Source organism: Trachemys scripta, chromosome 1, assembly GCF_013100865.1.
Source record: "Trachemys scripta elegans isolate TJP31775 chromosome 1, CAS_Tse_1.0, whole genome shotgun sequence".
NCBI classification, from domain to species: Eukaryota; Metazoa; Chordata; order Testudines; family Emydidae; genus Trachemys; species Trachemys scripta.
The window spans coordinates 326,476,018-326,491,715 of NC_048298.1; the positions used below are offsets into that span (position 1 = coordinate 326,476,018).

Genomic DNA, 15,698 nt, shown 5'->3' on the forward strand with positions numbered 1-15,698 from the left:
CTCTAATTTGTCTAGGTCCCTCTGTATCCGATCCCTACCCTCTAGTGTATCTACCACGCCTCCTAGTTTAGTGTCATCTGCAAACTTGCTGAGAGTGCAGTCCACACCATCCTCCAGATCATTAATAAAGATATTAAACAAAACCGGCCCCAGGACCGACCCTTGGGGCACTCCACTTGAAACCGGCTGCCAACTAGACATGGAGCCATTGATCACTACCCGTTGAGCCCGACGATCTAGCCAGCTTTCTATCCACCTTACAGTCCATTCATCCAGCCCATACTTCTTTAACTTGGTGGCAAGAATACTGTGGGAGACCGTATCAAAAGCTTTGCTAAAGTCAAGAAATAACACATCCACTGCTTTCCCCTCATCCACAGAGCCAGTTATCTCATCATAGAAGGCAATTAGGTTAGTCAGGCACGACTTCCCCTTCGTGAATCCATGCTGACTGTTCCTGATCACTTTCCTCTCCTCTAAATGTTTCATAATTGATTCCTTGAGGACCTGCTCCATGATTTTTCCAGGGACTGAGGTGAGGCTGACTGGCCTGTAGTTCCCCGGATCCTTCTTCTTCCCTTTTTTAAAGATGGGCACTACATTAGCCTTTTTCCAGTCATCTGGGACCTCCCCCGATCGCCATGAGTTTTCAAAAATAATGGCTAATGGCTCTGCAATCTCACCCGCCAACTCTTTTAGCACCCTCGGATGCAGCGCATCCGGCCCCATGGACTTGTGCACGTCCAGTTTTTCTAAATAGTCCTGAACCACTTCTTTCTCCACAGAGGGTTGATCACCTTCTCCCCATGCTGTACTGCCCAGTGCAGCAATCTGGGAGCTGACCTTGTGCGTGAAGACAGAGGCAAAAAAATCATTGAGTACATTAGCTTTTTCCACATCCTCTGTCACTAGGTTGCCTCCCTCATTCAGTAAGGGGCCCACACTTTCCTTGATTTTCTTCTTGTTGCTAACATACCTGAAGAAACCCTTCTTGTTACTCTTAACATCTCTTGCTAACTGCAACTCCAAGTGTGATTTGGCCTTCCTGATTTCACTCCTGCACGCCTGAGCAATATTTTTATACTCCTCCCTGGTCATTTGTCCAATCTTCCACTTCTTATAAGCCTCTTTTTTGCATTTAAGATCAGCAAGGATTTCACTGTCACTGGCCGCAAGAAGAAACTGAAGGTGGGGGGAGCTGGCGGCGCCCTATATACCGTGGCATGTGTGCACCACTCCAGGGGGCGCTGGAGCCGGTCCCCTATGAATACTGCTGTGGGAAAAACTTCCAGCACTGGTGCATGTGATGAGCAAGTTGAATGGACATGAGCAAGCACTCAAAGAAGAAATTGGATTTATTTAGTCTGGAAAAGAGAAGACAGAGGGGACATGATAACAGTTCTCAAATATGTGAAAGGTTGTTACAAGGAAGATGAAGAAAAAAAATTCTCTTAACCTCTGAGGATAGGACAAGAAGCAATGGGCTTAAATTGCAGCAAGGTTGGGCATTAGGAAAAACTTCCGGTCGGGGTGGTTAAGCACTGGAATAAATTGCCCACGTTGGTTGTGGAATCTTCGTCATTGGAGATTTTTAAGAGCAGGTTAGACAAACACAGTCAGGGATGGTCTAGATAATATTTAAGTCCTGCCACAAGTGCAGGGGACTGGACTAGATGACCTCTCAAGGTCCCTTCCAGTCCTATGATTCTATGATTACCCCAAAGCCCCTCATGAAATAAAGAGATTCAAACTCAAATATGCTTCATTCTTTCTATTTATTACATGTTAGAAATATTAACATCTCAAGGTATCCGGTTTATCATCTAAATCCAGTCATAACCAACAAAAGAAAAATGTTAACCATGTTTCAAAATGAGCACTCTTACATTCATTTTCTCCCCTGTAACTTAAAGAAAAAATTGTTCAGCTGTACTAAATTCTTACGTTTGACTATTTGAAAAAAGGCATTAAAAATCTGCTTTAACAAGCAATTATATACTGGTTTGTTAATCAAATGTATGTTGGCAGTTGTAACCACGATCAAGCCCACAGGTTGTTTTACTAATTTTCCCTTCTATCCAAAACTGTCTTTTTGGTTACTTTTATTTTTATATCTGGATATGTATGCAAGTTTGTTCATCTAAGTTTAATAAGAAAAGAAATTTAGGGTTTGCTGTTTGAGAAAGTTCCTGCATTGTTTTCCTTATAACCCTCCTATGAATCCAAATAACTTCCTTCAGTTATAATTCAGAATCCTACGTAGCTAGAGGTCTAAATTGAGGTCTCTGTTTAAGTCCACTTAAGCTGAAAAAGGTACAGAAACTCTTCATTCGATGGTGTGCATAAACATTACACTCCATATATAGCAAAAATATCTTTTATTTATAATTTACATTTCCACAAGTGAAAATTGTACATTTTTTTTACATATACAATTCCATTCCGTTAAATTTGCACGCATCTACAGAACTTTCACACAATCGACACCTGAAACTGTGCAGGCAATAAGAAATTCAAATACAAAAATGTATTTATTAACCAAATAATAGCTGGGGCCCTGCCCCATGAGAACATTTTATTTATATAAAAAGTATTTGCCTTCTAGAGTCAACACAGCAGCTCTTCTGTTCTGTAAAAAAATCATACCTCTCAGTTTAGTTAAACTGGTTCACCCTTATCAGTTTCTGTTTTAATATCTGTAGACGCAGGTGTGCTCTCTTCCATACAAGTAGCAGGGGTGTCGACAGGTTCTTCTTTGACTTTAGGACTGTTACAGGGCTCCTGTATTTCTTGTTTGACAATGTTCAACATAATATTTAGTGGGTTTTCCACAGGGGTCTTGCTGGGAGATGGTGTACAATCAAATGATGATGTCTGCCAAATGAAAATTAACAATAAATATACAGTTTTACATATCACTAAGACAGTTATTTCCTTTGTGACTAAAGGGGAGGGAGAAGTTATAAATGTTGCTTCACAGGATGTGTTAATTTGGGTATTGAAAATGCAAGTTTCCCCCCTCACCAAGATTCTTAGAGAGCTGGTTTGTTCTGTAACATTCTTACCTTAGCAAATATAGTTTAAAAACAAACCTAATGCTTCCTAAATTAAAATTATTACGTCAAACAAATACGGGACAAATATGTAGTATGGTTTTCAGCCAGGGATCCGCAGACTATGTCTAAGGGGTCTAAAAAAGATTGTCATTACCATATAACAGTGGTTTTCAACCTGTAATAAGCAGACCTCTGGGGTTCATAGACTATGTCTAAGATTTCCAAAGGGGTTCGCACATTCATTTGAAATTTTTTTCAGGACTCCAAACGAGAAAAGGTTGAAAGCCACTGATGTAGTATATTGCCATAAAGCACAGTATACTACTCACTAACCCCAACACAACAATTTGATTTCCTATATTCACAGTAAACAGCTAATGGAAGTTAGAAACTAAAAACACATCAGTATTAATTTACTCCAGCAAATTCTTCAGATTTAAAAGCTTTAACCCCATATACTTGACCTATATATTCTACTTATGGCTTCTATTTACTGCTGTTTGACATGTAAGATGATATGTTATGTCACAACATCAGAGATAAGCAATAAGCTTCCCGGTTAGTTCCGAATTATAAATTTGCTATTACCATAATTCTTGCCATTCCTTGTCTAGTCACATGTGACAGAAATGGGTAGCATGCTCTGAATACATTCTCTAGTACAAAACTATAAATCTCTCAACACAAAAATCAACCTCACAATAAAATATTTGAGCAGAAATAAAAATAGAGATGCACTTGCCTTTTGGTAATCTTCATAACATGATGGATGGTAAATCTAAAAAAAGAAAAACCATGTGACTTCTCTACATATTTGAATACACAAATGCATATTTTATAGCGGTTGCACAGGTTATGAAATTAGGTTTGCAGAACAGTTTTGATTATGCACTTCATTGTCTCATCCCCTCGCTTCCCTAAACATTCACTTCTGAACTAAAGTCTTCCATGCTTAGCTTCTAATGCCCAAAGGTAATCTGAGCAAAATATATTTTGTCCTTAATGCTGACCATAAATCTAATTTTTCAACCAAAACTTAATGGTAAAGTTATTAGACTGCATGTTCCACCAACGTAAGGTATAAAGGGCAAGGAATGCAGTTTAAGCAGTTAATTCTCAAGACCCCAACTTCATTTATTAGCACCCCTTCTCCACCTCAATTATCTCCCTTCCCCTATCCGGAGACTCAGATAGTTATAATGATTAATATAGGGTTGGTGTGACTTTCATAGGTTCTAACTACATATAAATATAACTTAAGAACGGCCATACTGGGTCACGCTAAAGGTCCATCTAGCCCAGAATCCTGTCTTCCAACAGTGGCCAATGACAGGTGCTTCAGAGGAAATGAACCGAACAGGTAATCATCAAGTGATTCCCTGTCATCCATTCCCAGCCTCTGGCAAACAGGCTCAGGACACCATCCCTGCCCATCTGGGCTAATAGCCATTGATGGACCTATCCTCTAGGAACTTATCTAGTTCTTTTTTGATCCGTTATAGTCTTGGCCTTCACAACATCCTTTGACAAAGAGTTCCACAGGCTGACTGTGCAATGTGTGAAGAAATACATCCTTTTGTTTGTTTTAAACCTGCTGCCTATTAATTTCATTTGGAGACCCCTATATTTCTTGTGTTATGAGTAAATAACACTTCATTATTTACTTTCTCCACACCAGTCAGGATTTTATACTCTCTTAGTCGTCTCTATTCCAAGCTGAAAACTCCCAGTCTTAATAATCTCTCCTCATATGGAAGCTGTTCCATACCCCCAATCATTTTTATTGCCCTTTTCTGTTCCTTTTCCAATTCTAATATATCTTTTTTGAGATGGGGCGAGCAGATCTGCACCTTGTATTAAAGATGTGAGCATACATTGGATTTATATAGAGGCAATATGATTTTCTGTCTTATTATCTCTCTCTTTCCTAATGATTCTCAACATTTTGTTAGCTTTTTTGACTGCCGCTCCACACTGAGTGGATGTTTTCAGAGAACTATCCACAATGACCCCAAGATCTCTTTCTTGAGTGCTATCATTTTATATGTATAGTTGGGATTATGTTTTCCAATGTGCATTACTTTGTATTTATCAACATTGGATTTCATCTGCCATTTTGTTGCCCAGTCACCCAGTTTTGTGAGATCCCTTGTATCTCTTCGCAGTCTGCTTTGGACTTAACTATCTTGAATAGTTTTGTATCATCTGAAAATTTTGCCACCTCACTGTTTACCCCCTTTTTTCCAGATCATTTATGAATACGCTGAACAGTTCTGGACATGGATTTATATCCTGGTGTAAGTGAGGTATAGTGTCAAAATATAAATGTTGACTATGGATTTTTTTCATAACATTAAGGAAAAATTATATAAAGAGCTGAACTATGTTAGTGGTTACTGTAAACTGGTTAAATAATTGTATGTATAAGTTACTGAACTTATATCTACATGTATTTTATTTATGGTGCTGCTGCATGGTGTGCTGAAGTCAAGTATATCTGTGCTAACATTTCAGCTCTTTAAGGGTACCCCCTATAGTGCTGACGTTTTGGTGCACCATGGAACCTAAAAAGCAGCAGAGTAAACTCTTCAAGAGTGAAGACAGACTGGCTGCCCTCCACCACATGCCCCTTTGCACAGTCATGCTATTTCCTCATCTACCCTGGCATTTAGTAACCCCAAATGTCACACATACAGAAGTAATATGCTCCGCATACCTTTTCCTCTACTCTAATAGCATTCTTTAGATGCCACTCTTCCTCTTCCTCGTCCCAGTATTGTTCAAATTGCTCTTGGCAAATTTCACAGCTCTGAAAGATGGAAAAGACACAGCTATGTAAATTTACAAACATTTATATAACACTTTTGTGCTTACCAGTTTCTAGAGAAGCAGCTAACTACAGTTTACTAAGAAAGGGGGACTTTTTGACAATCAAGGTAAATATATTGGAATACCCTGCATTCCTATGTATGCACTGTAGAGTTAAAAGGGTAACATAAATGGACACTAATTACTTATTTAATTGCAATTTGCGAACTATGGACTAATTGTAACGGACAACTAGATTCCACATTCTCGATTAACTGTTAGCATCGCATGAAGTTACTATGTTTTCTAAATTAAAAAACAAAATCTCCAAGTTTAGAGAGGCTTTCATTCAGGGAAGGGATAGCCATCACAACAGTTTTCTCTAAATCCTGTATGTAGCCGGTAGCCAACTGTTATGAAATTCAAAAGTATTAGCTAATCCAGGTAAACTATTGTCCATCTTGCTATTTTGCCAATAAAAACAGCTCATATTTGATTACATAACTTCCCTCCCTAAACAGAATTCAGAGAGGTCTGTCATGATTTTGTTGCTATTCGGTTAACCACTTAGGTACTTGATTCTTACTCAGCCCTTAATAAAGCCTATTTCTATTGGCTTCAATGGGAATTTCTCTGAGTAAGGCCTTAACGAAAACACAAGTTAGAGAGCTTGTGATTTGGCCGACTGAGAATTTTTTCAGTTTGTTTGCCTCTATCATCTTTCCTACAGCAAGTCTGCTAAATACAAGCTTCAACTTCCACACAGGTACATTTCTAACCTGTATTTGTTAGATACAAGGATGAAACTTTACAGTTGACATAAAATACTTAGGGATTAAAAAAAACTGTAAGATTGCTCAGAAATTAAACCATGCCCCCTACGTAAACTAATTAAATGCGTAAATTTACCTCATCCACTCCAGCTGGTCCAGCAGGAACACTTTGAAACTCTTTTTCTTTAGCAGCTTCTTGTGTCTTCAATACAACTTCTTCATGTACTTTTTCAAAGAACTGGCTCTTTGCACGTTCCTCTAGATCAGCTATTTCTTCAAATTCTATCCAGTCCTAAGGAAGTTAACAAAAATAACATTCAAACCATCTTTTCATTAATCATAACTTTTATGCATTTAAAAATACAGTTCCCCAAATTTGATATTTGAGAAGGTGTGAGAGCATTTTTAATAAAAGATGTCAGTTTGACTGGACTGAAAACTGAAGCTCTCTCATTACAGATACAGCATGACAAGTAGCAATGCAAGTTTCCCAACACTGCTCCATTGTGCTTCAAGCCTGTTCTAAAGGGACCACTCTTCGGAGCGACAATGTAGTGTAACATCCATCCCCATTTTAATCATTGCTCTTTACTGAGACTATCAAAAAAGGTGTCAACGGTCTTAGACTATATTAGTTCCCCCTATACCTTTCTTTTATGTTTTTATAGCCACTGTCAGAAAAAAAGAGGGAGAAATCTGAGAGGATTAATTACCAAAGGCCGAATTCTGTGCTGATTTACATTCCATGCAACAGAACTGAATTCAGTGCAATTGCACAGGGAATAATTTTGCCTTCTATTCATTCAGGCACATACAGAGAAAGATGGTATTGCATTACTTACTGTTAAACTGTAGTACCACCTTCTGTGAGTAACTTTTCTGCTAATGTCCTTTTCAGTGCGATTTTGTCGGTAATGCCAGTCCAAATGATCTGCATATACATCAGTCTGTGAAGTTGTAAACCTCATTCCACAGGAGTAACACTGAATACCAGTGTACAGTCGATTTATAACACTATCATAACGCCTACAAGAGAAAAAAATTGTAAAGTCTTAACATTTACCAGAAAGTTTGTGACAGACCTAAAATGAATTCAAATTGCAAAACAATGATCTCTAGATAACAATACATGAAAAGCATACTAGCACATAATGTTAGCCGTTTTAGATCTACTGACTCCAGTGAGCTAAAGCAAATTGATGTGAATGCTAAACATATTGGGCCCAAATCTGCAAACCTTTGTGCACACTTACAGTTCCATTGACTTCGATGTGCAATTAAAAAAATATGCATCTTGTCTAAGAATTAAATGTTTATAAATGTATTTCACACGGAAAGGTTTTTATGCAAATGATATGACATTAATGAATACAACGATGAAACTGACAGTTGTATCCCTTCTCCCTCCTTACTCTATTGCAGGGGTCGGCAACCTAGGGCACGCGTGCCAAAAGCAGCACGCGAGCTGATTTTCAGTGGCACTCACACTGCCTGGATCCTGGCCACCAGTCCAGGGGCTCTCCATTTCAATTTAATTTTAAATGAAGCTTCTTAAACATTTTAAAAGCCTGATTTACTTCACCTTCAATAATAGTTTAGTTATATATTATAGATTTATAGAAAGAGACCTTCTAAAAACATTAAAATGTATTACTGGCATGGGAAACCTTAAATTAGAGTGAATAAATGAAGGTTCGATACACCACTTCTGAAAAGTTGCCGACCCTTGCTCTATCGTGGTGTCTCACAATCTTCTACAATTAAGTTCTCAAGTTGTCTTGAAACAAAAACAATTAAACTACCAATATATTAGTGTCTTGATTACCCATAGTGCACACTGAGCCCACATTAGTACACGTACTGTTTTAGTTCTTCAACTGTAAAGTTAGTGAGGTCTGGGATATCTTGATCCTCACTCTGCTCTTGGTCATCCTCCTCCTCTTCAGGAGCTGGCTGGGTAGAAGTTTCATTCACTTCTAGGAAGCATAAATGGAAAACTGTCAGTTTCCCAAGATGCATTCTGAAACAGTTCCACTTATTCAAACAATAAAATGAACATAACGCCAAATACAGCATTAACCAATTCAATTTGGTGCTTTAACAGCTTAAAACAAAGGTACACATTTTAATAACTAGGTCAACAATTTGAATTTGGGCAAGTGGTTTTTAACTGACTTCTCTAACTCATCCAAACCCTTGGTTTGGAAAGTAATCTATGAAAGACACAAGCTAAAGCAATTTCAAACACTGACACATTTTTAAAAAATTGTTTTGATTAAAACAAACAACTTGGGGATGGCACCAAAGATAGACTGACTGATTTATTTGCAAGTCTGACTATATTAGTCAGCTAAAATCTACAAACTAAACTATTCAATAGTGGAAGTTTTAAAAGGAAGTTACCAAACATAACTCACTTCATCATGTGCACCAAGATGGTCACTCCCAACTTATGGGACATCATAAAAACAAAAGCAAGTTCTTGGTTTTATATGCCATAAGAAAATCATTAAAACACATATTACATAGAAAATTAGAGTACTTGTATAGCAAGATTTTTACTGGGAGTTTTTCACTGCACTCTTGTGTTAAAATGGACAGTAAGAGCATAAATGCTGTACATACGTGCTGAAGTGGAATCAGTAGTTTTTGACACTTTGAGGATTCCTGTTGAAAGCAGTTTAGAGAACAACTCATTTACATCAAGCTGGCCAAGGTGATTATCAGGATATGAAAGTGGAAGGGACCCTGAGGGAAGAAAAACAGCAACGATCCAATATTTCTGATGCATTCAAGAAAATCAAGCCTTAATATACGTCATCCTGTTTATTTTAATGATACTCCTTTAAAATAATTTTTTTGAAAGAAGTCAATGCTTTAAAGAAAATAGAAGTTGCTAAATACAGTTCTCGGTTGTTCATTTCTTACTCAACTATATTCCATTCTATACATCACCACCAAGAATATTTATCACCCACGCCACATGCTGGGAGAAAAGAGTAGCCCTCAGACAGAAGCACCTCTATTTTGCCATTCTATTTATCTCATCTTTTTCCCTCCCCTCACTGCTCCCCCCATTTTTCAGCTTTTCATTTACAGAATTGTTTCCCTGTCTCTTCTCCTTTTGTTTTGTGCCTTCTTGGTCTTTTTTGTTAGTCAGCTTCCCTTTGCAGTCCCCTCCCTCCCCTCATAGTATTAAGATTTCAAAATGCTGATCTGTCTGCCACCCAAGGTACAACCAGCCATACTTGCTCTACAGGTTTTTGGAATGTGTTGTTTTCTTAGTCTGACTCTAGTAAATATTTACGCTTAATTATTTGACTTTGTTCACTTATTACATTCTGGAAACCTTTAATTTTGGGCTCGGATGTGCAGGGATGAATTGCATAACTTGGCATATGCAAATCAGCCCTACTGTGTCTCCATTTGTCTTCTCATACCCACACAAAAGCAGACCATTTTCAGCATCATAGCATACCAAAAAACATGTGGTTACATAAACTAATCAGGACCAGGCCTGATTGATACTTGAATGGGAGACCTCCAAAAGAAATTCAAGTATTAAAGAAATTGTATTTATTAACAATTAAATGGCAATCTTTCTTGAGTTAGTACTGAATCAGGGCCACAGAATAGTGCTAAGTGGCAACATGCTGTTGAAAGTACTGTGGATTACCTGAGTAGCTACATTCTGTGGTTTCTGATTAACAAAGTTTGAACACTAGTTTAAAATAGCCAGCACAAACTCTGTGTATATACCTGCTGGATTCTGAACAAAGCTTCCAGGATTTTGTGCAAGTACTGGTAAATACGTTTGTCCTTGATTGTAAGGTCCAGGTTGAGAAGATACAGATAGACCAGGAACCTGTAAAAGTAAAAAGTTATGTACTTATCTCATAGCTATTTGAATTACAAAATCTTCTTACATTTTACTCTTAACTCCTAAAGTGTCCCCAGTATAGAGCCTTAGAAATGTAGGACTGGAAAGGACCTCGAGAGGTCATCTAGTCCAGTTCCCTGCCCTGAGGAAGGACTAAGTATTATCTAGACCATCCCTGACAGGTGTTTGTCTAACCTGTTCTTAAAAACATCCAATGACAGAGATTCCACAACCTCCCCACATAACTTGTTCCAGTGTTCAACGACCCAGATAATTTGGAAGTTTTTCATAATGTTTCAACTTAAATCTCCTTTGCTGCAATTTAAGCCCATTATGCCAGTGGTCCCCAAACTTTCTACCTCACGCCCCACTCTTACCCGTTTGCGTCCCTCCTCCCCCCGAGCCGGGGGCAGGAGCGAGACCATGGCTCCAGGAGGGGGGGACACGGACAGGAGTAAGGGGACTGAGGTTGGGGCCACAGCTGGGGGCGGGGCCAGGGCTGGCAGCCAGGGCGTGGGGCTGGTAGCCGGGGCCAGGAGCGGAGTTCAGTGGCACTCCCTCCCCGCACCCCATAGGGGCTGGCCCAGACCCCAGCTGCGTCCCCCCGAACATTCTGCTCCACAGTTTGGGATCCTCTGCATTTACCTATTTATATCCATGAAGGGGGAATGTCGCGAACATTTTTGAAGGCTCCTTATAAATTGACAGCACAGTATTTCAAACTATATTTTTATTGCCAAGCATTGGAGGTGGGGGTGGGGGAGGACCTCCTAATGAAATGCACAAGTCCTTCCATGCTTACTTATTTAATAAGGGATATTTGTTTCTTTTAGCCATCAGGCCTGCACATTTTAAATTCATTTTCCAATACTGACACACCATTGCTTCTTTTAAATTGTTCCTTTTCACCCAAATTGGACTTTAAAATACAGGTGTTTGCCTACCCATCTCATTTTCAAGTAAACTTCAATATGAAGTAAATATACTCAGATTTTTAGCTGAAAATGTAAACTGTACCAGTTATACCAAAAAATAATGGAATCCAGGAGGTCTCCAAAAAAAGCAATAAATGCTAGTGAATTTCAGAGGGGAAAGTAATTTTTATAATTACTTCTGCTATAACTGCTTTCTGCGAACTGATTAGTAAGTTCTTTCAGCATATATTTCTGGATTTATGCCTGTTGGCTTTGATGTTCTTCTTTAAAATTTTACCACTGTAAGTGGTAAGAGGACACCTAACTACTTGTATTCATTTAATTAGTAATTCTTCATGTCACATTCAACTTATACCCAGAGAATGAAGAATGCTTGTAGAATTCAAATTTTTTAATCAACTGGCTTTGTTATAGAAGTTTGACACCAACTCCACCTACTGAAAAGAATTTTTGCAAGACAATCATCAATACTGAAGCCAACTGACCTCACCCATGGATGAAAGATGTCTGCTAAACGGGCACTTTTTGTCCAACAAATAGTTTGAGTGTGCTAAAATCCCCCATTTTCTAACAACCTTCCTCCCTCATGAGGGCACTAAATTTTACAGCTCTAACAGGACTAGCTGAAATAACCCTGTGTGCACTACATGCCCTACACATATCCACACCAGCTTTGTCCTACTTGTTAGGTAGCATTTGGCCTTTACTTCCCTTGCAGAAAGATCAGGAGTGTTTATATGTACCTAAGTTTAACGTTTTCCATGGAATTCATTTTGTGCAAAGGGTAGTTAAAATACTGCATATGATTTATAACTCCAATCACAGCTATTTTTGCATTCAAGTGGGTAGTGGAAATAGACGAGTTTCATTATTGTTTTGATCAGGTTACACTTTCAGGTGTACACACTGCAGGGGAACTTTTAAAACATGCTTGGAAATACCTGAACCTATTAAAAAAAAAAAAAAAAACTTAATTTTTCTTAATAGATTAGGATGTTTCTCTAAAAAAACTTCAATTTGGAACCAAAATTCTCAGACTATGTCCCTTTAAAATTACGATTGTAGACAATTACTGATATATTCAAATTAAGACTTTTTAAATTTGAAACCATCTGTAGGGGTGCTGTGTCCTAAGCCCTCATAAAGTCATAAAATTTTGCTATACAGATGTAGTCAAGTTTAATACTAAACAATCTTACCTGCTGTGATTGCTGAGTATTTCCTACTGACATAGAATTAGGCATGGTATTGAAATTTCCATATTGAGGACCCTGAAGATTCTTGTCATCAAAATAATGTCCAGATGCTCTGTTAAGTGGATTGGGAAAGTTCTGTGCTCCAGGGCCAGGTGGCCCATTAAAATTTGGTCCTTGAGAGGCATCAAACATTTCAGGTCTCTGGAACTGCATACCATGGGATGGTCCATTGTAAGTCTGATTGGGATGTTCACTGTATGGACCAGTTTGCCCGTAAGATACTGTTTCCAGCCTTGAGGCAGGAGGGTTAGCTACATTTTCAAACCTTGGACCTTGAAGACCAAGGGGCATTGCAAACCTTGAACCTGGCTGGTGTTGAGGACCATCAAACCTTTGAGGTACTGGTGTATCAAATCGTGGCTGCTGACCAGGTGGTCCATCAAACCGAGGAGGAGTCTGTTGACCAGGTGCCCTTTCAAATCTTGGGCCAGGTTGTCCATGTAATCCATCAAATCTTTGCAAAAGGGATAGCTGACCAGGTTGACTATCAAATCTGGACGAATGACAGCCATCGAATCTTGGACCAGTCTGACCCAAAGGCCCTTCAAATCTAAGTCCACCCCCCGTCTGGACCGATGGACCCTCAAACCTAGGACCAAGCCCTGGCTGGACATGTGGACCTTCAAACCTAAGACCACCCCCTCCCTGGACGTGTGGCCCTACAGACTGACCATGGGGCCCCTCAAAACGCAGACCTCCTCCCGGTTGACCATGTGGCCCCACAGGCTGACCATGTGGCCCCTCAAAACGGAGACCACTCCCTGGTTGACCATGGGGCCCCATTGGCTGGATATGTGGCCCCTCAAACCTGAGACCACTCCCTGGTTGACCACGAGGTCCCATAGGCTGACCATGGGGTCCCTCAAATCTGAGTCCACCCCCTGGTTGGCCATGAGGCCCCATAGGTTGACCATGGGGTCCCTCAAACCTGAGACCACCCGATGGCTGACCATGAGGCCCCTCAAATCTGAGACCGCCCATAGTCTGGCCTGCAGGCCCTTCTAACCTGCGACCACCCACAGGCCCCTCAAACCTTAAAGCACCCCCTACTTGCCCCAGCGGGCTTTCAAACCTTAGTGCACCCCCTGCACCTACTTGCCCAAGGGGCCCCTCAAACCTGAGGGTGCCTATCTGCCCTGGTGGCCCATCAAACCTCAGGGCACCCCCTCCCCCTGCCTGTCCTAGTGGCCCATCAAACTGAGAGGTAGCTCCTCCTCCCACCTGACCTAGTGGCCCCTCAAACCTCATAGAAGCTTGTACAGATGGCCCTTCAATTCTAGGGCTTGAATTATTAGAAGGCCCATCAACAAAATGACCAGCTTGTCCATCTCCCCCTCCCCTTGCAGCAGGCTGTCTAGGTGAGCCATCAAATAGCGGTCTGTCTTCCATGAGTGCACTTAATCTCTGCTTTACGTCAATGCCCCCAAATCTTGATCCTGGACTCTCTATAAATGTTGTTTTCTCTGGATCTTCATATCTAGGTCTCTTGAAACGTTCACTGAATGGGGATCTCGGTTCCTCTCGAACACCTAAAATTTAAAAAAATAGTTACTTACTGAAATTCTGCAAGATACCTAATCTCAAGAATATAAAAATAAAATATGTACCACTCTGTCCAACCATCTGTCTGTCTTCACGATTATCAAATTTGCAGAATCCATCTCCATCAATTTTTTGAAACTCTGGTGCACTTTTCCCTTGTTGCCTGAGTGCATCTCTAAATTCATCTGATTCTCCCCAGCTATCATAAGGATCGAAGTTTTTAGAACTTCTTGTTCCTTTGGAAGAATTTTGCTCATCATGTCTTCGCCGGCTCTCGAGTGGTGAAAGATCATCAGCATAAGGTCTACTGCCACTTACAGGAGAATGCCGTCTTGACCTTTCTCCAAATTGCTCTTTTCTGTCAAATTGTCCTCCACGTTTACCTTTTGTTTGCTCACATTCTATTCCAGAAAGCAATGCATCAGTCAAATCATACCCTAAAATATCATCAGGATCTAACAGATCAAGTCTTGGAAATGAATGCTGAACTTGTGTTCTTTTCAGTTTAGCTTTATGTTCATAATACGTTAATTCAGCATCAGACAGAAGGGGTTTTTTCTTCATACCACATTTTTCTTCTGTAGGACTATCCCACACATTGCATCTGTGCTTTCCTTCCTGATATTGGAACAGCTGACGAATCTGATGAGCCACAACAAGAAACTCATCTTGTGTTATTTCCCCAGATGTCAGACGTTCATTTGCCTATGTACAAAAAATGTAAACAAATTTTAGATTGATACTCAACACCTGGTAATACCCAGACATCTGCGGGAAAAGAAATATGACAAACACAAAATTTCCAATAAGTTCTTGGAATTAATTTCAGAAAGTAAGGCAAGTAACCAAGGGGACAGCCATTTTAGACTTAATACTGACCAACAGAATATGAATATGAAGGTGGTAGGCAATGCGTGTGAAAGGTGATCATAAAATAACAGATCCAGAGAAAAGAAGGCATGAGAGCAGCAGAAAAAGGACAATGGACTTAAAAAAAAAAAATTAAGCTTTAACAAACTCAGAGAACTGGTAGATAAGGTCCCAAGGGAAGAAAATCTAAGGGGAAAAGTTGTTCAGGAGAGCTGGCAGTTTCTTAGAAACAATACAGGTGCAACAGCAAACTATCCCAATGAGAAGAAAAGATAGGAAGAATATTAAGGAGTCAATAAGACTCCATCTGGAGCTCTTTAATTATCTAAAAATCAAAAGGAATCCTACAAAATGTGGACACACAGACAAATTGCTACGGAGGAACACAAAAGAATAGAACAGGCATGTAAGGACAAAAACAAAAAGGCTAAGGCCATGTATACACTACTGGCTAAAATCAGCACTGCTTCAATCAATGCAAGGGTGTCAATTTAGCGGGTATGATGAAGACATGCTCAATCAGTGGGAGAGTGCTCTCCTATCAATTTGTGCACTTCACCTCCCTGAGAAGCATAAGA

The 15,698-nt window shown here is 39.7% G+C and overlaps 1 protein-coding gene across 2 annotated transcripts in view; it reads right to left on the reverse strand.

The window, feature by feature from the left end:
* Positions 1-1,756: 1,756 nt before the first annotated feature.
* The window catches only part of PCF11 (PCF11 cleavage and polyadenylation factor subunit), a 28,491-nt gene continuing 14,549 nt past the window's right edge, over positions 1,757-15,698 (reverse strand). Inside the window, exons 7-16 of one of the 2 annotated variants that reach the window (XM_034759068.1) lie at positions 14,316-14,955; positions 12,652-14,237; positions 10,397-10,502; positions 9,263-9,385; positions 8,499-8,610; positions 7,480-7,663; positions 6,774-6,929; positions 5,773-5,865; positions 3,799-3,834; positions 1,757-2,874 (exon numbers count right to left, since the gene is read on the reverse strand). In XM_034759068.1, the coding sequence (XP_034614959.1) occupies positions 2,659-2,874; positions 3,799-3,834; positions 5,773-5,865; positions 6,774-6,929; positions 7,480-7,663; positions 8,499-8,610; positions 9,263-9,385; positions 10,397-10,502; positions 12,652-14,237; positions 14,316-14,955 (3,252 nt within the window). In that variant the 3' untranslated portion in view covers positions 1,757-2,658. Of the gene's footprint in view, positions 2,875-3,798; positions 3,835-5,772; positions 5,866-6,773; positions 6,930-7,479; positions 7,664-8,498; positions 8,614-9,262; positions 9,386-10,396; positions 10,503-12,651; positions 14,238-14,315; positions 14,956-15,698 lie in introns of both variants that reach the window. The other variant, XM_034759067.1, reaches the window with a different exon arrangement.